Source organism: Caretta caretta, chromosome 6, assembly GCF_965140235.1.
Source record: "Caretta caretta isolate rCarCar2 chromosome 6, rCarCar1.hap1, whole genome shotgun sequence".
In the NCBI taxonomy this organism is placed as follows: Eukaryota; Metazoa; Chordata; order Testudines; family Cheloniidae; genus Caretta; species Caretta caretta.
Window position 1 is genome coordinate 48,776,762 of NC_134211.1, and position 22,823 is coordinate 48,799,584.

Sequence of the window (22,823 nt, forward strand, 5' to 3'; positions counted from 1 at the left end):
AATCATTTAACTATTTCTTTTAGTAGAAAAATATACAAATCAGGAACCTGATCCTGCAAATGCTACCAGAAAAGCACTGCAATTATGGGACAATTTATATTAGTAAACACTATGCCCCAAGACTCTCCATTTCTCAAAGGAATGGGTTCTTTAGCCTCAAATACAGTTTAAAGAGACTTTTCTAATAAAAGGCATCTTATACACACCCTAGATCTGATGGTTCTTCCTACTAATTTCATAAACTAATAGACGTCTAACCTGAAAACCCTTATTTATTTTAGTTCTTATTTATGAAAAATAAGCCCGTTAACTTCAGTGGGACTCAGAGGGTTTGTAGGATTGAATCCAGAGTTCACAAATCTAAATCTGCAAAGTAATAATAATGATATCACTAATAAAAGGCAGCCTGTAATTATTCAGAAGACTATGCAGACTGTAATTTTCAAAAATTATATAATATTTCAGTTAGGAAAGAAACCCCAGATAATATTTTGCGTGTATACAATGTCATTCATCTTGAAGGATAACTAAGTACACAATCAAAACTTTAAAAGCATAAGCTTATATAAAATAGAACAAATATGTCATACTATACAAACACACACATATTAATATAGATATTAGCATACATAGAAATGACTTCATCCTCCTCTAATATACAGCCATCCCTGGGGTGAAGCACAACAAGTGCTTAAGATAACAGAGCAATGTTTCACACAATTTTAGGACAGGAAATGAAGAATATTTTAACCAATTGTAACTGCAGCTTAAAGAATGAATTTCCTCAAAAAAATTTCACCAGAATTCTTGACTGACAAGTGATTCTGAAGAGGATCATAAAATGACACAGTATAGCAAACAGTCAAAATTCCAGGTAGTTGAAACTCTCATTTAGGTTAAACTTTCTGTTATAAATATTAACAAAAAAGATACATATAGAGAACAGGATTTGAAATTGATATTAAATTCTACTGTATTTTATTTGAAGCAAAAATTAAATAATAGTGATCTTTACCAACAAGGCTGTTAAGAAGGATGCGACTTAAGAGAGTGCTAAGTTTATGATGGAAATGGCAAAAATCTACAGAACCTATGAGAAGGGGATTTTTCAAGTATATCATAATGCCCACTTATAAAAAAAATGCATTTAGAAGAAAGTCAATGGAACTTGTGCTCCTAACTCCACTTAGGTGCTTTTGAATGTATGACACAATGCTTCTAAAAGATTCAGCTCAAGGCCAACCCAAACGTCTTAAAAAAAATTCAGAACACAATCTTCCATAGTGTGTGTGTCTGAATCTTCTGCAAAAAGGTACAATTTCTTTTTCAATTTTTATTCATTGCCACTTTAGAATACTTTCCGGGAAATAGAATACTTTCTGTTATCTTGCCATGCTACATGTAGTGTGTGATATGGATATACAGTTTGTATATAGCTATGCTTGGGACATTTAGCATTTTCTTACTAACAATGCCACTGAAGAGAGGCAGATTGTGAATAAGATCTTATGGGTTAAAATAAGGTAAAATATTTTCTTTTAATAAAGATTACACAAAATAATGTGGATACAATAGGTACAGGCTTGCCTATTTATATCCAATTGAAGTCAATGGGAGTTTTGCATTTGGCTTCGAACAGGACCAAGATGTGTCCCCTAGAATTATTTGTTAGTTCACAAAATGGACAGGATGAAGACTCCACACTAAGATTTTGAATGCTCATAGTTAAGCTCATGAAAAATTAGAATCTATCTACTGAGGGTTTATTGTAAAAAAAGTTGAAAGGTTTGGGGGGAGGAGGTTTAATAGTTCTGAATATTGCAGAGATATCAGAGGACTAATTGACAGAATGGGATGAGTATTTCTGAGCACATTTACATTGATAAGTTTGAGAAGAATGAAAAATGTTCATACCACTCCAAATAAAAAACATTTATATATTTCCCAGGTTTCATGTAAAATTATCTTTGCCCACTGAATACTTCAAAAAAAGGATTTTATTAATCATTTTGGAATTAACATTTGGTTTGATATCAATTTTATATTCTTAAAGAAATAGCTGCAAGTAAAATTAGTCTTTACTTTTTGAATTAAAGACTCACGTTTTCTTTGTGAAGGTAATAAAGGGAAAATTATCAAAGCCACAATTAGGATTTTTTTAGGCACATATCTATGCAGGAAGAGTTAAAAAATAACCTCTTTCATGCCCAAAATGATTAATATTCCAACCAACTGTTTTTTCCCCAGCAATCTGCAAACTGTAAGTGGGTGGATATTTTCTTAGCTGCCTCTTACATGGCAATATTTATATTTTTTCACAATAAAAAAATAACTACACCACAAAATAATGAAACAAATGTGCATGCTTTAAACTCTGTTGGACTAATTTTTATTTTTAGTTAATTATTTTACAGATCTTATAGATTCTTATTGCAAAGGTTGTTTGGAGAAACAAATAATATAAAATGACATGAAAACGTCTCAACGAATTCCATGCTTTTAATTTCAAATCAAGTAATTATTGTACCTTTATATCAAACCTAAAAATTAAACAATACTTTCCTTCCAGCTGTCAGAATTTTATATCTAACAATCCATACTTATGAGGGGGCTATTAAGGAGCTTACAGTGATAATATTGACCGAGGAAATCCTCATTCATCTTCAGATGGATTTCTTAGAAAACAGAACATTTTCTATATCTACCTAAGTTTAAGAAAAAACTAATATGAATAAGTCAGGTATCAACTAGATCTAAAAATTAGTTGCCTAAATGGATACTCTGACACACAAGAATTTTGAAAAAAGAAATGGCAAGAACTGATTAATTATACAATAAGTAAGCAGATCATATTAAAGGTACACAAGAAAAATATCAGTTCTCAAACATCAAATGTTCTGAGTTCATTGCTTACCTTCTTTCTTTGTTAAGGCATTTAACAAAGACTTCATTTTCTCTTACTTTAGCAGCAATCCCCTCATTACATAACCTTTTCTAGGAAGAAAGAGGGAAAAAAACTACCCCGTTTCTATGTGTTTCAACTGCCTGCACCCTGACATAAGCAGCAGGTTTCTGGGCACCGTGTAATTGCAAGCATAGCTGGGCATGCAGTACCCAGCGTTCTGGTGACAAAGCCCACCCCACATTCTGTCTGTCAGCTGGGAACCAACTGTGCGTAGACTGGAGCTGCTCATAAAAAAATCTTGCTATCTTTCACTGTATTAGTCATGTGAACACCACCACCATAGTCTTTCAGACGTTACTCTGCTTTTGTAATCATTACATTTATGAACAAGCAAACACAGGACTGAAGGAAGGAGAAGCAGTGCAGGCTAAGAGGGGACAACATTTATATTTGGAAAGGGAGGAGGGGAATCATTCATGGAAAGATACTTCATATCAGCATTTCAACAGCTAGAACTTGTGAAGGGAAAATCCTGAAAGAAATGGGAGCTACTGAATAAGTGTGCTTAGCTTTTAAACTTGCATAGCTGAATCTCAATGTTCAGATACTTTCTATGCTTTTTGATATTTGTTTGCTTGTCTTTTGCAATGCTGTCCAGAGTCAGAGTCAATTTGAGAGTGTATGTGCATCTAACAATAAGCAAGCTTCACACCGTGCCTACATTAAAAATTTAGACAAACTGCCACTAAACGGCATATCTGAACATGACCCATATTCCAGTTTGAAAAGGATGAGAAGCAAGCACCAATTATTTTCCACTCCCCCTTTATTATGATGATTACACTGAAATAAATAGATTTTTTTTATACAAGGGGAAAACACATTAAAAGGCAACCCCAGCTACTTTATCAAATTCTATGCAGATGACAATAAAATTCTTTAACCATTGCAACTTTTCAAAGGTTTTATTTATGGAAAATGTCTATGGATACCAATGAAAGCCAGTGCAAACATCCTTACAGAGGAAGAACAAACAACCAGAAAGTTGAAGATTACCTTTTTGAAAACACTACAAATAGGACGTGGGACTTAGGCATTCACAATCAAATGAATGCTTAGCTGTTGCACAATTCCATTTTGGATATATTTATAAATATTTCAGCAATGCAATATACGGCTTCTAAGGAGTAAGATTTACAAAGACTAACCCAGACTTAAACATCATACAGCATAAACCTAAACGGCGTACTAATAATTACTCCATTGCAGCATTCTCCGCTGATTGTTAGGATAAGATCCGTAGTTAAACGCTAGATCTTTGTGTTGGTAAGACCACTGCTCCATCAACTAAAAGAGGGAGAGGGATCACATGGATTACTTAGTTGGATTTTACTTCCATATGCCTGATACGCCATCTATAAAATAACTCACAATGTAAAGAAAAGTACTTATTTATGCTTGATAATTAACAGTTTAGAATTCATTTAACATTTCAATGTTCACGTAGCTATAATTGTTAATGAAAAAATACTCTTACAAAGTGGTATGTGAGGATAAAAATTCAGCGCACTAATTTAAAACAAAATACTCAATAGGTGGAAAATATACAAAGGAAACTGGGACAAGAGTATATATAAAGTTAAATGAATGGATTTGACACTGGTTCACAGATTTGCATAGAAAATCTATGGGCACAGGAATGGTCTTTTTGACAATCGAAACCATGCATAGTTTTCTGTAGAATAAGCTTGGACTCTTATTCATAAACTTATAAATATATGCATTTTATTACGCCCTCATGGTGAGAATTAAAACAGCGTCCAGAATAAGAACTCCCACATCAGAACTTGACATAGCCACTAATACGAATGCATCAGCGTCTCCACATTAGAAAGATATTCCTGCTATTTCAACTTAATCTCACTGATTACCTTTTAGAGTTGGGATTTGGAAAGAGACTACTATTATCAATACTACTTTGAATTTCTATAATGTCTTCCAACCAAGGCTAGCCAATAGCTTCCCAAGCATTAATAAATTTAGCAACAATAAATCTGTGTATTATCCCCATTTTACAGATGAGCAAAAGGAGACACAGAAGCTGATCCTGTGCTGCACTTGCTGAGATGGACAGTGAAGAAGGTGTAGTCAAGAGAAGACATTTGTGATATCTAGATTCTGGGCTACTGTATGGACCAAGATGGCCCCTAGCATAAATTAGATCAGCTCCAAAAGCATCTCTAACATGTAGCAGTTTCCTCAGAGCTTCTTATTGGCTGTCCCACAGCCAAGAATCCCTGTAGCATTGAGCAGTAAGGGTTTGCCTCTAGACCAGTGGTCTCCAAAGTGGGATGCGCGCACCACAGAGGGTGCGCAAGACAATCCCTGGGGGTGCGCGGCAGGAAGTGCGCTGCCGGCACGCCTGTGGCAGCTCTTCTACATAACAGCTCTTCCTTTTTTTTTCTTCGGCGGCACACCTGCAGCAATTTTTTCTTTTTTCCTGGGGGTGTGCAATCAAGAAAGTTTGGAGACCACTACTCTAGACCAGGGGCTGTGAGGGAGGGTAGTTTCTCAATCCTACATTGCTTCTGGGCTTGTTGTGGCTCCTTTGTGCAGCATATAAAGCCTAGGCCCAGAATGAGCTTCAGATAGCTTAAGAGAACTGCCCAAAGTCACACAGGAAATGAATGGAACCAAGGCCTCCCGCTGTCCAGTTCCGTGCCTTAATCACTACTAGCTAAATAAAAAAAAATGTAAAGGCTAAACAGCCTGGATTTACCAATACCATGGATTCTCAGACTTGCTCATCTGTCCCTAAGAAGGGCAAGGTAATAGACTAAAAAAAACAAGTAGTACCCTTCGGAAACTCTGAATTCCAAATTCCTATTGTGCATGTCTAATATGGGGGTTAGCTACAAAACTTGGGGACCCATTTGCAGGATGAGGACCTTAACTGTCCTCTGTTCAATCCAGCCTTAGTCCATCACTGCTCAAGAGATCCTTTCAGATTTAAAGGCAAATTTTGATAGTTTAAAACTGAACTACCAATGCACTTTAGCCTTGAGATCATCTTTTTGCTACTTGGTGATTTTAGTGCCTACCATAATGGGGTCTACATCTCTGACTGGGCCTCCAGTTACTACCACAACACACACAAAAATAAATAAAGTGTGCTACCAAGAATGCAAAGTATGGCATAATTATGTAACTGAAATTAGTTGATAGAGTGAAATGCTACAGGTGTAAACCACACAAAAATGAAAGATACATTCTCATGGTTCTCAGATACAAAAATTAACAATTTTAAAGAAAAAACTTTCTCCAATTCAAATAAAAGTCATTGATCCCTGCCACACAGGATTGCCAGGAATCCAGTTTTCGAACAGAACACCGGGTCAAAAAGGGATCCTGGTGGCTCTAGTCAGCACTGCTGACCGGACTGGTCGGCGGGGCTAAGGCACGCTCCCTGCCTCCGCGTGGCTCCCGGTGGCATGTCCCCCCTCTGGCTCCTAGGCTCAGGAGCAGCCAGGGAGCTCCGTTTGCTGCCCCCGCCCTGAGCTCTGGCTCCCCAGCTGGGAACCACGGCCAATGGGAGCTGCAGCGGTGGCGCCTGTGGACAGGACAGCGCACGGAGCCACCTGACCATGCTGCCACCTAGGAGCCAGAGGGGAATGATGGCCACTTCCAGGAGCTGCCTGAGGTAAGCACCACCCAGAACCTGCACCTCTCACCCCCTCCCAAGCCCCAACCCTCTGCCCCAGCTCTGAGCCCCCTCCCACGCCCAAACTCCCTCCCAGAGCCCACACCCCACACCCCTTGCTGCAGCCCAACCCCGTACCCCAGCCCTGAGCCCCCTCCCACACTCCAAACCCCTCGGCCCCAGCCCATAGCCCCCTCTGCATCTGAAACCCCTGCCCCAAACCAGAGCTCCCTCCCACACTCAGAACTCCTAATGTCTGGCCCCACCCTGAAGCCCTCACCCCCTCCTACACTCTAACCTCCTGTCCCAGCCCGGTGAAAATAAGTGAGTAAGCAAGGGTGGGGGAGAGCGAGCGACGGAGTGAGGGAGGATGGAGTGAGGGGGCAGGGCCTCTGAGAATGGGCAGGGCAGGGAAGGGGCCTCAGGGAAGGGGTGGTGCAAGGGTGTTCAGTTTTCTGCAATCAGAAAGTTGGCCACTCTACTACCACAGTAAGAAGATAGCAAAAGCTATGGAATATCCTGCACCTCATCTGGATAATATCTCTAACATAGCCACAATAGTGAAGAAGTTACTCACCTCGTGCAGTAACAATGGTTCTTCAAGATGTGCCCCCCTAGGGTGCTCCACTGTAGGTGTGCTTGCATCTTGGCACTGCTGATCAGAGAACTTTTGTGGTAGTGTCCATTAGGCCCGTACATGTGCTCTCTCTCCTCCTACCTTGCCACAAGGAGAACCAGTGCACATGGGATAACCTTCCTCAGTTCCTTGTCTACCACAGAGCCATAAACAAGAACTCCAAAGGGGGAGGTTGGGTTGTGGAGCATCCATAGGGACACACATCTCGAACCATTGTTACTGCACAAGGTGAGTACCTTCTTCTTTGCGTAATGTCCCTATGGGCGCTCCACTGTAGGTGACTCCCAAGCAGTAACCACACAGGAGGGCTGGTTGGCATCAGAGGTGGAATCCCCAGTAATCGCATAATGTTCTGCAAAGGTGTGGACTGACACTCAAGTTGTTGCTCTACAGATTTCTGAAATAGGGACATTCTTGAGGAAGGTGACGGATGAGGAGATTGACCTCATGGAGTGCATGCAAATACCATCTGCAGGTGTCATGTTGCAAACCTGAAAACGTTGTTTAATGCAGTTCGAGACCCATCTGGAGTGTCTCTGGGCTGATACTGTTGAGCCCTTAGATCTCTCCGCAGTAGATAGGAAAAACATAGGAGATCTCCTAAAAGCTGCTACCATCAGCATGGAGACACTCAAAGTCCGGTACCCAGGGCTCACAAAGATCTGGGGAGGCGGGTACCATTGACATGCCTAAGGACCTGATGGGCACAGGCACCAAGCAAACAATACTGATGGAAAAAGATAGGAACAGAGAACACTCCAGTAAGAAGATGCTGCTGGTATGCACTGTACCTTTGGCACCGTCATCAGTGCCCCATCCAGCACTGGAGAGTTCAGTGCAGGCAAGATCCCTGACTCCCTTTGTACTGCCAATGGCATCAGGTCGGTTGTCTCTGCCGGAATTCCAGCACTCAAGAGCACTCAAAGTATCTTGTATAATAGTCTCCCCTATTTGGCACTGGAACTTGGGTACCAAGTCTGCTCCAAGAGCAGGAATCTTCTCTGGTACTCTGCCACGCACCTCCACTTTCTAGTGGAGAATCAGATAGCGAGCCAGAGTAGTTCATTTCCCACTCCTCCCATGCTCCCTATGATACCTACTATCGAGAGGCTCCTCAGGTATACCCTCAACCTGCCCATCCACCACCATGGTACGGCCAGCTATAGCAGGGCAAGAGAGAAGAATCAGAGCCATTACCGTACCGGCCATGTAGGACCATGAGTTGGTTTAAGGCAACAAGTCAGAGGGGGCAGAACAAAAACAAATACTTGCCTGAAAGAAAGTGAGAAAGCCCTCTTGCAGGCACAGCTCCCTCCCTTTCATCTCTCTGGTCCTAGTGTTCTCCACTGCCATTCTCCAGTGCCACTCCACTTTCCCTTCCTGACTGCAGCACAGTCTCTCTGCTGTGACCTCCAGTAGATTTTGTCTTGAATAGCTGTTTAAAATTTAGCTCCCTCTAAGCAGACTAGTTACTAACTCAAGTCAGTACACTCAGCCCTGTTCTACACTGGGGGCGGGGAGATCGATCTAAGTAACACAACTTCTGCTATGTGAATAATGTAGCTGAAATTGATGTACTTAGACCTACTCACCGCGGTGTCTTCACTAGGGTGAGTCGACTGATGACGCTCCCCCATCAACTCCACCTGCGCCTCTCGTGGCGGTGGAGTACAGGAGTTCACGGGAGAGCACTCGCGTATCAATTTATTGCATTGAGACTAGATGCAATAAATCGACCCCCGCTGGATCGATCACTGCCCGCCAATCTGGTGGGTAGTGTAGACATACCCTCAGTCACCCAGCCTAGAGATCTAGTATCTCAATTTTGTTTTCCAGTGGATGAGATAGGTTACCCCATCTCCCTGAAGTCTTCTCACTGACTTATGTGGACTGAGGGAGAAAAGCAAGACTCTTAAAGAAAACACACTGGCTTTTTCTTCAAATTGTCTGTGGTTGAGAGCAGGAGCAGTGAAGGGAAAACGAGAGAAAAAAAAACAACAAGCCATGAGTGGATGGCTCATGAATGGAGGATTAATTAGTGGCTCTGGGTATCTGCAGTGAACTGACCATGGGTGGATGAAAGGGGAAACATGAGAACAAGTAATATAGTCTCTGAGGGGAAGGAAAACTAGGGTCAAACTAACAGGGGGAAATATACTGGTGGCATGAAGGATGAATGTGAAAAGACAGAAGGGGGAAATTGATGGGGGGTTGTGGAAAAGGGAAGAAAAGACTGAGGGAAACTCAAACACAGAAAAATGAAAAAAGGAGGGAGAACAAGTCAGTCATCTCCTGAGTTCCTCTTATGGCCTCAGGTCATTTTGTAGGGCCCCTGCTTCAGTTTCCCCACTTTTCAGAAATCTCTGATTATCAAAACAATCTCTTCTCAAATTAAGCAATCCCCCTCCTTGAGGATGGATTCATTTACATAACAAAATATACAGAACAAAAAGTTCTCAAATCCCCTCAAGTCTATGCTCCCAGTCTTCCTGCTGAGAGTCTCCCAGGCCTTCTCTTCCTAAAGCCCTTTCCCCTGAAAACTCAGGATTCCCTGCTACAGCTACTCACCCTCAGCAGACTCCATAAACAAAGTGTTTATCTCCCCCTTCTCATTCCTGCTGCTCTTTACAGGAGAACCAGCTCCTCTTTACCCAGCTGGTTCTACTAATTAAACCCCATATCTCATCCCAGCTGTGGCAGGCAGGGCTAATTGTACAAGGCTAGCCAGCTCCAGGCCTCCAGACTTTAAAGGGGCAAATCACCCTGTCACAAAACCCTTCAGGAGAAAAGTTTGAAGGGAAAAGGAAAAAACTAAACCGACATGTACAGTCCAAAGAATATAAAAGGAATGAAAGGATATTAAAAGTGCACTAGGGAGAGTTTTTAAAAGTTATCACAACGGACATTTTAAAAGCTAAGTGTTACATTAAATCAGTAATGAAAGTAAATGGGATAGACTGGACAGAGAAGCGGGAGGAAGGGAGCACATGCTGCAGCTCACCTATGGCAGAAAAATGCCTAGGTCTGGGACTGTCACACACACACACACTTCTAACAATGGTCAAACAAGTTAACTGACTTCCATAAAGAGAAGTTTCACTGTGAAATGTGGGAGGAAACAAAACAGGTGCCTTATATATAATATGTATGAATTACCTCATGTTGCATGATGGTATCTACTTCAAAAATAATACTCATGGCTGGGAAAGAACAAATCCCATAACTGATATTTCTCCATGCTCATATCTGGGCTTGAAAGATATTTTTGGACAGAAAAGTGACTATACTACAATGACCCCATGTCACTCAACCTCTGCTTCCCATGCAAGAAACCTGTTCATTACTTATTCGTTTCTAATGACTCTAGTGACCAATAGCTCTACAAAATCAACACAGTGATGGAAAAGGGAGAGAGGGTAGATTCTATTCTGGCTCATACATCAACACAACTGTGAACTAAATTTAAAGAGAAGGATTAAATTCTCAGTTACACCTCTGCAGTCTATCTGAAGACAATGAGTGTGTAACTACTGGAGACAGAATTTAAAGAAAGTAGGGTTACAGAGGTGTAACAGGGAATATCCTTGGCTAACAGAATCCCTTACTGGTAAGGCTGTATCAGGCAGAAAGACTCCAGCAGGACTCTCTGATCCCAGCCTGTGTTAGCAGGTATGGTAGACAGAAAAAACAATGATTTGAATTGCATACTAAACATCTTTGATATGAAGTCACTGACAGGCATAAGCATGTAATCCCACAATGTCATTTTTATACTTCAGTACATGTGCTCCTTAAGAATGATGATTAAGTGAATCAATAATTCTTATCCCTTCTTTCCCAAAGTAACCAGCTAAGGCCTGATTTTCAAACCCTACGTAAGTATACATTTTGCATATGCAACCACATGGACCCACTTTCTAATGTGCTAACATATGTAAATCCCTGATAGAGAGAAGCAAAGCATCTATCCCTTTCAAATCTCTTATGGATGTCTGTCTGCCTAGGAGTATATGCAAATGAGCTGTTTGCATGACAACTTTCAGTGGTGAGCGTGCAGAGTAGGTACAAATGAATGACTACCTAGGGCTGAAAAATCAAGCCCTATAATTAAAGCTGATAAAAAAATGTTGGAATGATTTTCCAACAAAACTGCCCTTTTAGAAAAACCTCCTGTGTGATGGGTGAATGTCCACATGGACATATGTATCCTTCCTGTTGAGAGCTGCGAACTACATACCTCCCTCAAGGGAAGGGATTATAGATGTTGGTGTAACCATCCAGAACTTCAGCTTTCAAATAAAAGATGTTGAATTGCAGAAGGTCCAGGGTGGGTCTCCACCCTCCATCTTTTTTTGGGATTACAAAAGACGAGGAGCAGAACCCCCTTCCATGATACTGAGTCTGGCATGCTCTATAGCCCATTGGTATAAAAGGAATTCTGCTTCCCATTGAAGAATTATTGCGTGAGAGTTGTCCCCAAAGCGGTGTTTGTGAGGCGGCAAGGAGAGAAACTCTATGGAGTATCCCTGGTGGATAATTTCCAGAACCCAGCTGTCCATAGTGAACTTGTTCCAGCTGTGGGCAAAGAGTATAAAATGATGATAGAGGACGGAGTGATTGGCCTCAGTGGTGGTTCGTGGGTCCTGACCAATATGTCAAAAGTGGCTCTTGGTTGGTGGCTGAGGGAGAATAGAGGCTGTGGCAGTAGAGGAGGTTAAGAAACAAGGCCTCTGATCTTTTGGTTTTTGCAAGGAGGCTCAACAGTGAGCTGATAAATAAGATGCATGAAGACAGGGTGCCCTCTGTCTATATGATTGCCTCTGGTGCTTCCTCCTGGGCACCAGAGTACAAATCACAAGTAATGCAGAGTTGATCTCAAGTCCTTTAATGAGTGCAGAGACTCATGCATTTTCTCATTGAAGAGATTCAACTCACCAAAAGGGAGGTCCTGCATGGTGTTCTGGATCTCCCTTAGAAACCCTGATGATTGCAGCCAGGAATCCCTCCTCATGACCAGAACAGTGGCCAAACTTCTGGAAGCCATGTCTGTCACACCTGTTGCAGCTTGGAGGGCTACTTTTGCCCCTAGCTTCCCCTCATCTAGAAGAGACTGAAATTAGGTCCTGTCTTCTCTGGGAAGTTTGTCTGTGAAGTCCACAAGCCTGGAATAGTTATTAAAATCATATTTTGCTAACAACTCTTGATAGTTAGTGACACAAAATTACAGGCCTGCAGAGGAGAATATCTTCCTCTACAGATGGTCCAATCTCTTAGCCCTGGTCTACACTAGAACTTTAGGTCGAATTTAGCAGCGTTAAATCGATGTAAACCTGCACCCGTCCACACGATGAAGCCCTTTATTTCGATTTAAAGGGCTCTTAAAATCGATTTCCTTACTCCACCCCTGACAAGTGGATTAGCGTTTAAATCGTCCTTGCCGGGTCAAATTTGGGGTACTGTGGACACAATTCGACGGTATTGGCCTCCGGGAGCTATCCCAGAGTGCTCCATTGTGACTGCTCTGGACAGCACTCTCAACTCAGATGCACGATTGTTTGCCGTTGCTCTGACGCAGGGAGGGGAGACTGACGACACGGCTTACAGGGTTGGCTTACAGGGAGTTAAAATCAACAAAGGGGGTGGCTTTACATCAAGGAGTATTTCAGGCAGGACTTCACGGAGGGTTCCAATAAGAAATGGTGCACCTAAGTTATTGTTCTTATTGGAACAAGGAGGTTAGTCTGGCCTCTGATTGATACGTGGCTAGATTTACCTCGCTACACCTTCTCTGTGAGTGAGTGAAGTGTGACCTAGAGGAATGAGTCCCCTAGATCGGGGGCGGGTGGGGGGGGGTTTGCAAATGAGTACAAAACAAATCTGGTCTATTTCTTGTTTTGATCCACTCCATCTATCTTTTACATCTTTGGCTGGCAGCAGACGGTGCAGAAGGACTGCATGCCATCCACATCTCATGGCTGCTTGGCAGAAGATGGTACAATAGGACTGCTAGCCATCCTCATCTCTTGCCTGCCTGGCAGAAGATGATGCAATAGGACTGCTAGCAATCCGTATCACCTGCCTGCTCACCATAAGATGGTTCAATAGGACTGACTGCAGGACTAAAGAGAATGACCTGATCAAGTCACTCCAAATTTAGTCCCTGAGCCCATGTCTGCCCAGGCGCTCCTGATCGACCTCACACAGGTGACCAGGAGCACCTCAGGCATGACGATGACGGCTACCAATCCTATTGCACCATCTGCTGCCACAAGGCAATGGGTTGCTGCTGCTGTGTAGCAATGCAGTACCGTGTTTGCCACTACCCAGGAGACATATGGTGACAGTGAGCTGAGCGGGCTCCATGCTTGCTGTGGTATGGCGTCTGCACAGGTAACTCAGGAAAAAAGGCGCGAAACGATTGTCTGCCCTTGCTTTCACCAGAGGGAGGGAGGGAACGGGGGCCTGACGATATGTACCCAGAACCACCCGCGACAATGTTTTAGCCCCATCAGGCATTGGGATCTCAACCCAGAATTCCAACGGGCAGCGGAGACTGCGGGAACTGTGGGATAACTACCCACAGTGCAACGCTCCGGAAGTCGACTCTAGCCTCGGTATTGTGGAAGCACTCCGCCGAGTTAATGCACTTAATGCACTTAGAGCATTTTCTGTGGGGACACATACACTCGAATATTTAAAACCGATTTCTAAAAAACCGACTTCTGTAAATTCGACCTAATTTTGTAGTGTAGACATACCCTTAGAGCCTTTATCTGCCAGGGTGGCCCTTTGATAGTGTGACCAAGCCCTTTCAACAGCTGCCTAAACCAACAGCGAGTCAGAGGAAGGATGGGAGAACAAGAATTCAGCCCCGTTAGTAGGAATAATATATTGTCTCTTGGCCCTTTTTGGTGTAGGGGCACAGGATGCCAAAGCATGCCATACCATGCCAGCCAGATCTAGTATGGCCTCATTGATTGGCAGGGACACCTTACTCGGTCCCGAGGCCGAAAGATGCCAGAAGCCGGCGATGAGGATCCTGGATCTCCTCTAATGGGATCTGTAGGTCAATGGCAACTTTTTGTAACAGCTCCTGGTACTGCGGGTGGTCATCTGGCAGTGAAGGAGAATGAGTGATCGCCTTATCTGGGGATGAAGCAGAAGTGCCCGTCAGAACCATTGGCACCTGCAGATCTACTTCCACCTCCTCCTCCTCGTACACCAAAGGAACTGGCTGGTGAGAGAGGAGTGAGTACGACTCTTGAAGGTCAAGACGACTGCCATAAGGATTCCACAGATCCCAATAAGGGTAGAAAGAAGGATCAGTTGGTTGCAGAGGACCCCAAGGAAATTGGTAACAGCTGTCCTGGGAGGGGAAGGGGGTCATACCCAGCAGAATGACAAGTGTAACCTCTCAACTGGCTACTGGGGCTCAACTGCCTGCACAGAGATACTGGTGTGGCCATCTCCTCTAATTCATCTGACTCGGAGGTCTGCTCCATTGGTAGTGGTGGTGCCATCAGCACCAGGGCACTCTGCCAGATGGCTGGAAGTGAGACAGCTCTTGGGACAGTGCTATAGACTATTTCTCCAGAGTAAGGACATCTCTCAGGAGGGCCAGGCCAGAAAGAAGCAGAGACTATGGATAAGGAAGCAATATATCCTCCCATGTTATATAATACTTGGTACACCGCAGGGTTCCCGCAGTTAAGTCTGATGGATCCTGTGCATGTGCAGTGACCAGCTGATCTTCAGATAGACAAGGCAGTATTGATGATGGGTCCAGACCGGCACTCGCAGACGGAACCAGTGAATATCTATGCTTACACTTCAATATAAGGTGACTGATGGAACCAGCCACTCATCCTTTTTCCTCATCTTGCCCTCCATTCTGGGGGTCTTTATTGGAGCTGGTTCCTTAGGTTCCATACACGATGTCTCATCTGATCTGGACAGGTTTGAGGAAGAAGTGCATTTCTTATGGATAGTCCTCAAGGGGGATCTGTCCTTGTGCCCATGAAAGCACCCTACACTCTCATGGGAAGCCTTGGAAGCACAGTCCTTGGGCTTAGATATCGAGGGCTCCACTCCAAGGCATATGCTTGGAGGGGCACTGCTGGTCAGTTGAGGCCGATGTACAGGGTGGTTTTTCTGGACCAGATTGGAGAGGGGCCTCACCCTTCTCCACCAGGTGTTTCCATAGGCAAAACTCCTGGGCTTCTTGAATCCTAGATGGAAAGGAGCGACACTTCACAGAGATATGTGCCCCAACCAGGTAGTACAGGCAGTGTTGATTGTTCGTCACTGATGAAGAAGGATCGAGGCAGGAGATGCAATACTTGAATCCAGGAATCTGGGCATATTCCCAGAGCTGGGGAGGGGTTCCCCAAATGGGAAGAAAGAAACACTCTATACTATACTAAAAACGTTAACTACTAACTACAAATTTACTAATATAGCTACTTACAAATGTTTTATTCATAAATTATGGAACCATGGTGGGTAGAATCCCCCCGCCCCATGACTAGAGCCCCGAGCCCCCCTGCCTGGAGGAGCCCCAAGCCCCTCCTGCACTCCTCGTGGGCTGGAGCCCTGAGCCCCTCACACCCAGAGGAGCCTCCCGCACCCCCATGTCCTGGAGGAGCCCCCCTGCTCTCTTCCCCCACTGCAGAGGATCCCCGAGATGGCTGGAGCTGCCCCAGCCACACCACACCTCCTTCCTGAGCCCCCAAGTCGTCCTGCGGGAAAAGCTCTTGTCTCTTCCCAAAGAACCTGAGCTTTTGATATCTGACCTGCAGGTTCCGGGGAGGCTGAGGAGGTGGCATGTGCTGGAGTTTAGGGAGATTACTGATGAACCCAGGAAGCTGAGTAGCACATACCATCTCCTCAGCTGCCCCGGAGCCTGCATAATGCATAATAATAAGCAAAAACTTCCCCATTCAAACCACCAAAACCCGCAACTTGGAGTCCGGTGGCAGGAGCTTAGCCTCCCCATGACTATTATACCTGCCCCCTATGTAAGGGACAAAAGTGAAGGAGAACACAATTCTGACTCAGGCCATGTGGCAGTAAGAAGGAACTGGAGAGGCATCAACCAGCACTGCCTCTTATACCCTTGGTTAGGAGCACAAGGAGAGCTACTGTGAATGTATGGGCCAACGGACACTACTTTGAAGAATTTCTGGACTCGGATACATGGTGCACATGCATACCCATACATGGAATACACAAAGGGACCATCACTTGAAGAAGAATCTGCTGTTCCATCCTAGTTTATCCAAGAGAAAGAAAACTCAAAGGGCACATCAGCAAACATGGGTTTTTTTTAAAAGCAATAGGTTAGGCTCCAAAGTGCCTCACCATTCTTCCTGCTATTAAGACATTTGGTATTAAAAAGAACCTGAGATTTTGCTGTCTTTGTTATTGCTTAAAATAACAGCATTTTAAATTACATTAATAGGCTACATTTCTCCATCTCAAAAATAACTGTTAATGATTCATACTTTTATAAATAACAGGGGATTAAAAAAGGAATCTTGCAGTGTTAACATGGGGTTATCTTTGTACAAATATGTAGGTGTTTGTAGTATTTGTAATATTCTCAGCAGTCAATTCCATTGAGAGAGAGGAAGGCTTGCTCACTAAGATTTGTACGGTAGATTAATAATTGAAGCAATATTAGCAATACTATGCCTAGCTCTAGTAAAAGGCATTGTAATTTGCATTTCACAATGTTCCACAATGTTCCCCTTGCTATCAGACAGAGTGCTGAGTAGATACAAGAAAGGATTTTTTTAAAGTTACCCTGCCTTTCATTTTGGCCTGCCAAGCCTCTGGTTGGAGATTTGCATTTACAACAGCATATAGGAGATTATTTTATGATAAGAAAAAACATTCTTCTGTTTACATCATTTTAGTAAGTAAGAGTAGATAAAAGATTAATTTGCAACTACTAGAATAAACTAGACCTATGCATAAAACCCATTAACAATAACTGATTTTGTATACACATCATTTTGGAAGTATTATCACTTACTTTATTCTTACATTGTCCTAGCAGTGATGGAGGCATTTAGCCACATGATTTCCATTAATTCAATAGAAAATGCATGGCTAAATTCAATGCACTACTGTGAAAAGTGTTAGAAGTGTTAGAAATCTTATTTGTCAATCACACCCCAAAAACATCATGGGTTCTGGAATAAAAAATTGAATTTCTGTGTTCTAATTGCAAAAAATCTGTTCATCAGACTACGTCTTGTGCATACAGGACTACACTGAAGCTCAGAGATTGGGAAATGCATGTCCAAGTAAAAGAAGCGGAGATCACATAAAGAAGAGAAATTGCATTAATGAGTAAGTTGCACATTCTTCCCTACTAAACCATCTCATTTCTTTTCTTCTAAGAAAAATCTAGATGTACATGTTCTAGATATTTTGGGATAGCATTATATCATGCACTTGGATTGGTAATCACATACTAATGCTAGTAGCCTTTATTCACACAATCCCATTGTAGTAAGAATGATTTACATGACTTGTGATTTGGCACTATACATCTAGGACCCATTTACAGGCACAACTCCAAGTGAAGTCAGTGAGTTGTGCCTGTCTATTTAAGGGCAGAACTGGGATCCCCAGAGGTAATAGAGCCATAAGCAATAAACAGCACAGCTTTATGAACACCACAGTTTGTTAGACAAATTATTGCTCTTTTAATGAAGTTACAAAACGAGTCAATATAGATAAAGCAGATGAGGTATCATGAAATCTGTATTTCAGATTATGTATTGCATTTGAAAATTTCAATTGCAAACTGAATTCCAACTGGTTTTACTATTCATTTAGATTTGTATAGAAAAGTAAAGCGAAAGAGAGGAATCAGTCCTCTGCTGAACCCAGTAGCCATTGAGGGCAGTTTAGTGGGAAAATCACAAGATCCATTTGTGGGTCCCCAATCCTGAACTGGTCAGTGGCTGGTTTAGTCTTCAGCACACTTTAGAGTAGCTAGAGAGCTGCTCTAAACGCAACTGTCCACAGCCCCCAAGGCACTTTCTACCTACCAGTGACTGCTGGAGCTCAGTGGTGTATTGGCCACATGTACTCTGCTCAAAACACCTGTGGCATGTCTCCACCAGGTGCCAGGAAGGGGATTGCATAAGAGTTAGTTATGCTGGTGTGGGGCCAAGGGATGGAGCATAGTTTAGAATTTATCTCCCAGTGGACCAAAAACTGGCTGCAGGGTTGTAAAACAGAGAATGTATACACAGCAATGCACTGAGTTGTGGAAGTCTTGTTTAATGAAGTATTAAGGAGATTGGTCTTCTGTCATGACTGATTTAACAGCCTCATTCTTGTCGGAAAAAGGGAGCGAACAGCACAGTAATGAAATTTACAGATGTTCCTAAATCACACAAACATCTGCAACAGGGACCATGCAAGCACCTAGCATATCATGGGAGCTACCCAAAGCAAATAATAAAATAGAGGATATACAAACACCAGTGAGGACTGAGAAATAATACCAAGGGCAACAGAGGGATTAGAGGTATGGGCATAAAATACAGAGAAATTAAGGGTGAACATACGCAAGTTAATAAATCTGGGAACTATCTGAAACACTGATATGCTAAGGACACCACTGTTGTAGAATATTGCTAAAAGATATTCAGGCATGACAGTGGCCAGCATATTGGAGATACAAGTTTGCAGTGCAACATGCAGCCAAGAAAGCAATGTAACTTGGTTTGCATACACATCATATTCAGAAATAAAGTGGTAACAGGCAACTTGGTTCCAGGCACTTAATTACCAGGAAGATATTGTCAAATCAGAGTGTTCAAAAAGAAAAGATACATAATTAAGGGGACGAAGAACTAATTTAAGATACTAGGCAAGTTTTAAGAGTAAACACTGTGGGCACTATCCAAATGCCATTGAAGTTCACAGAATTTTGCCAGTGACTTAATTGGATCTTATTGCAGTTTTCCTAAGAGATGGTTAAGGAGAGAAAGACACATGGGTGAAATCCTGGCCTATTGAAGTCACTGAGAGTTTTGTCACTGAGTTAAGTGGAACCAGAATTTCACCCAGTAAATCTGAAAATATTTGAAGAACACAAAAACCAAGGGAAAAAAATGAATTATTTAAAGAGATATAAAGAGGCATGACTACGAATAACTGGATGAATTGCAAGCACAGATTGTGCACAAACAGGGAAAGCACAACTAGCTCCTCCTCCTCCCACGCCCCCCAAACCTCTCACACAGTTATAGTACTCATGTCCTCCTGAGTGCATAAACCACTCTCTGACCCTGGCATGCAAGCCACTTCTAAAATGTCACGAAGGAGGAAGGGCTACTCCACACCAGTCACCACAGCATAAACATAGCTATCTAAAGATAGTGTCACCAGTGGAGTCTCTCTGCAACCCCATGAAGTTCAGAAGGCACTGTGCCATCTAGAACTCTGCCTAGGGTGGTGCAGTTTTTCACTACCACCAATGCTGGACTGTGCCTTAATAGTATTTCCTAGCCTTATGAAATAATACTCAGGAAAATTGCTTTGATAGTGAGATCTATTAAGAATGTGGAATAATCTCTCAGTGGAAAGTGGTGGAAGGCTCTGTGCTTGGGACATTTAAAACAAGAACAGACAAAACTCTAAAACATGCTGTATGGAATAATCCTGCACTAGCCAGGGCAAGGACAGGGTGTCAGGGACCACGGGTGTCAAACCCTGGTCCCCAAGGCTCTTAGGTGCCAGTAAATTCTGAACTGTCACCCACTAACAATTACCAGAACTAGAAGCTGAACTCTGACAGAGGAGTCCAGTCTTGGGATCTGATTGCCCTGATTGGCTCCCTGCTTGTCTTTAAACTAAGCACAGGAACAGGAAGTTGTCCCTGCAACTCGGTTTCCCGTGCTTAGGACAGCTTCCCTTGCACTACCTGCTGCTACTGCCTGACTCTGACCTCCAGGTAACCTGCCCCTGTCTGTGACCTGACACCTATCTGTTTGCCCTCTGCCATATCTCAGATTCCAATCTCCTAGTATCTGACCTGATCTGACTCCCAACTCCCGCTCTGACCACTAGGTCAGACCACCTGCAGCCGAGTCATGACTACAGGGTGACCTAATTGTCTTTCCATCTAATTCTACAAGTATTGCATTATTAATATTTTAAATCCACCCTGTGTGGGGGCTCAGAATCTTAGTTAAATGCTGGTACTTGACCAGTGTCCTACTCTCTCACTGTTTAAAGTACCTGGGCTGGATACTCAGTTGGACCAAATATGGTAAACTGAAGGCTGAAGAGTACAGAAGAACAGGACCTTTAGTATTTAAAGTTTTTTTCAAAGCTACTTGTATGAGACTGTGATCATTAATGGTACAAAAATGCATAGCCTTTTCCCAAAGTGTCCTATATATTGTTAATGGTAAATAACATCGAAGACTAAGCACTGATGATCTCTGCATCATCTTGTTATTCAGTTTCAATGCAGATTTTATTTTAGGAACTGATTAATTAAGCCCTAACATCTGATTTTAACCTTCAACTGTTTTTTTTACAGGGCTGAGCTGGCAGTACCATTATTGTTCTGCACTTTTCTGGCATCAGTAAAAGAGGTAGCAAGGCCTGAAATATGAACTGAAGTCAAACCTTAAATGTTAGTAACCTCTCTGACCACCCCTCTTGAAGCACTCGTTTCCTCTTGTTTCCTAGACACGTGTTATGGAATCTAGGAGACTTGAGACGACATTATTGCCTCTTACAACCTAATTACTTTTCATTTATCAATATATTTAATTTTCAATCTCTACTTATTTGTGGGGGCCCACCAGTGACACACATAGGGTAGGTCTACACAATGCACAACAGCAAGTCTCGGAGCCCAGGTCAACCCACTCGGGCTCATGCTATGGTGCTAAAAATAGCAGTGTAGATGGGCTCCAGCCTGAGTGGGAACTTCTACAGTGCAATGTTTAGCTCAATAGCATGACCCCTGTGAGCCGCAGTCAGTTGACCTGGACTCAGACTTATTGCTTCAGGGCAGTAGTTCTCAAACTTTAGCAACCCAAGGACCCGCATTTTGATTTAAATTTTTTCAGGGACCACCCCATTCAGCCCTTGCCCTGCACCCTTCTGCAGGTGGGGGTGTAGGATGCAAGCTCCGGGAGGGGACTTGGGATGTGTGCTCTGGGAGGGAGTTTGGGTGTGGGAGGGGGTCAGGGGTGCGGACTCTGGGCTAGAGCCGTGGGTTGGGGTGCAACGGGCACATCCCTTTGGCAGAGGCTCCTAGGCGGGGGGACCAAGGGGTCTCTGCACGCTGCCCCTTCCCACAGGCACTGCCCCCACAGCTCCCACTGGCTGCAGTTCCTGGCCAATGGGAGCTGTGGAGTCAGCACTCGGGCTGGGGGCAGCGTGTGGAGACCCCCTGCCACCCCTCACCAGGGGCCACAGGAACGCGCTTCTGGGAGCAGCATGGAGCCAGGGAAGGTAGGAAGCCTGTCTTAGCCCCACTGCGCTGCTGGACTTTTAGCATGCAGGAGGCGCTGGGAGGGGAAGGAGTTGAGGAAGGAGGGGGAGCAGTTGATCAGCGAGGCCTGGGGACCCCCAGGGATCCATGGACCCCAGTTTGAGAAACATTGCTGGGGGGGTGTTGTTTGTTTTTGCAATGCAGATGTACCCTTAGAACCCTGTCCTTTGTTTTTGTCTGTTTTTATTACAGCAGGAAAGGTCATTTCTCTAGCAGTGATGTAATTCAGTATGGAGGCAGTATGTATTGTCCTGAATCCATTCCAAGAACTACTCTTTGTTTCAGAAAGTGGAGGAAGTAACCAGGGGAACAGCCATTTTATACTTGGTTCTGACCAACAGGGAGGAGTTGGTTGTGAATCTGAAGATGGAAGGCAATTTGGGTGAAAGTGATCATGAAATGATAGATTTCATGATTCTAAGGAAAGGATCAAGTGAGAGTAGCAGAGTAAGGACAATGGACTTCAAAAAAGCAGACTCTAGAAATTGGAACTGGTAGGTAAGGTCCCATGGGAACAAAATCTAACAGATAAAGGACTTCAAGAGAGATGCCAGTTTCAAACTGGGCCAATATTAAAGGCACAAACTATCCCAGTGCAAAAGAAACAAAGGAAAAATAGAAGAAGAAGAAAAAGATAGGAAGAAGAGAGCAAAATAGCTCCATCCATTCTTTAATGACCTGAAAATCTAAAAGGAATCCTACAAAAAGTGAAAACATGGAAAAATTGCTAAGGAGGAGTACAAATGAGCAGTAAAGCACCTAAGGACAAAATCAGAAAGGCTAAGGCACAAAATGAGTTAAAACAAGCAAGAGACATGAAAGGCAAGAAGAGGTTCTTGAAATATGCTAGGAGCAAGATAAAGCTGAAGAAAAGTGTAGGTCCTCTCCTTAATGGAGAGGACATCAAAAATGCTGAAATGTTTTGTGCCTATTTTGTTTCAGTCTTCACAGAAAAGACTAATGCCTTTTCAACACAGTTAACATTACCAGCAAGGGGGAAGGAATGCAAACCAAAATGGGCGGGGTGCGGAAACAGGTTAAA

The 22,823-nt window shown here is 43.2% G+C and overlaps 1 protein-coding gene across 8 annotated transcripts in view; it reads right to left on the bottom strand.

The window, feature by feature from the left end:
* The window catches only part of SHANK2 (SH3 and multiple ankyrin repeat domains 2), a 539,125-nt gene that overhangs the window by 353,457 nt on the left and 162,845 nt on the right, over nt 1-22,823 (bottom strand). For 2 of the 8 annotated variants that reach the window (XM_048855926.2, XM_075129489.1), the window contains exon 1: nt 2,915-3,124. The exons of 5 other annotated variants lie outside the window; for them this stretch is intronic. In XM_048855926.2, the coding sequence (XP_048711883.2) occupies nt 2,915-2,951 (37 nt within the window). In that variant the 5' untranslated portion in view covers nt 2,952-3,124. Of the gene's footprint in view, nt 1-2,914; nt 3,125-22,823 lie in introns of those variants that run through there. One more of the 8 variants, XM_075129491.1, reaches the window with a different exon arrangement.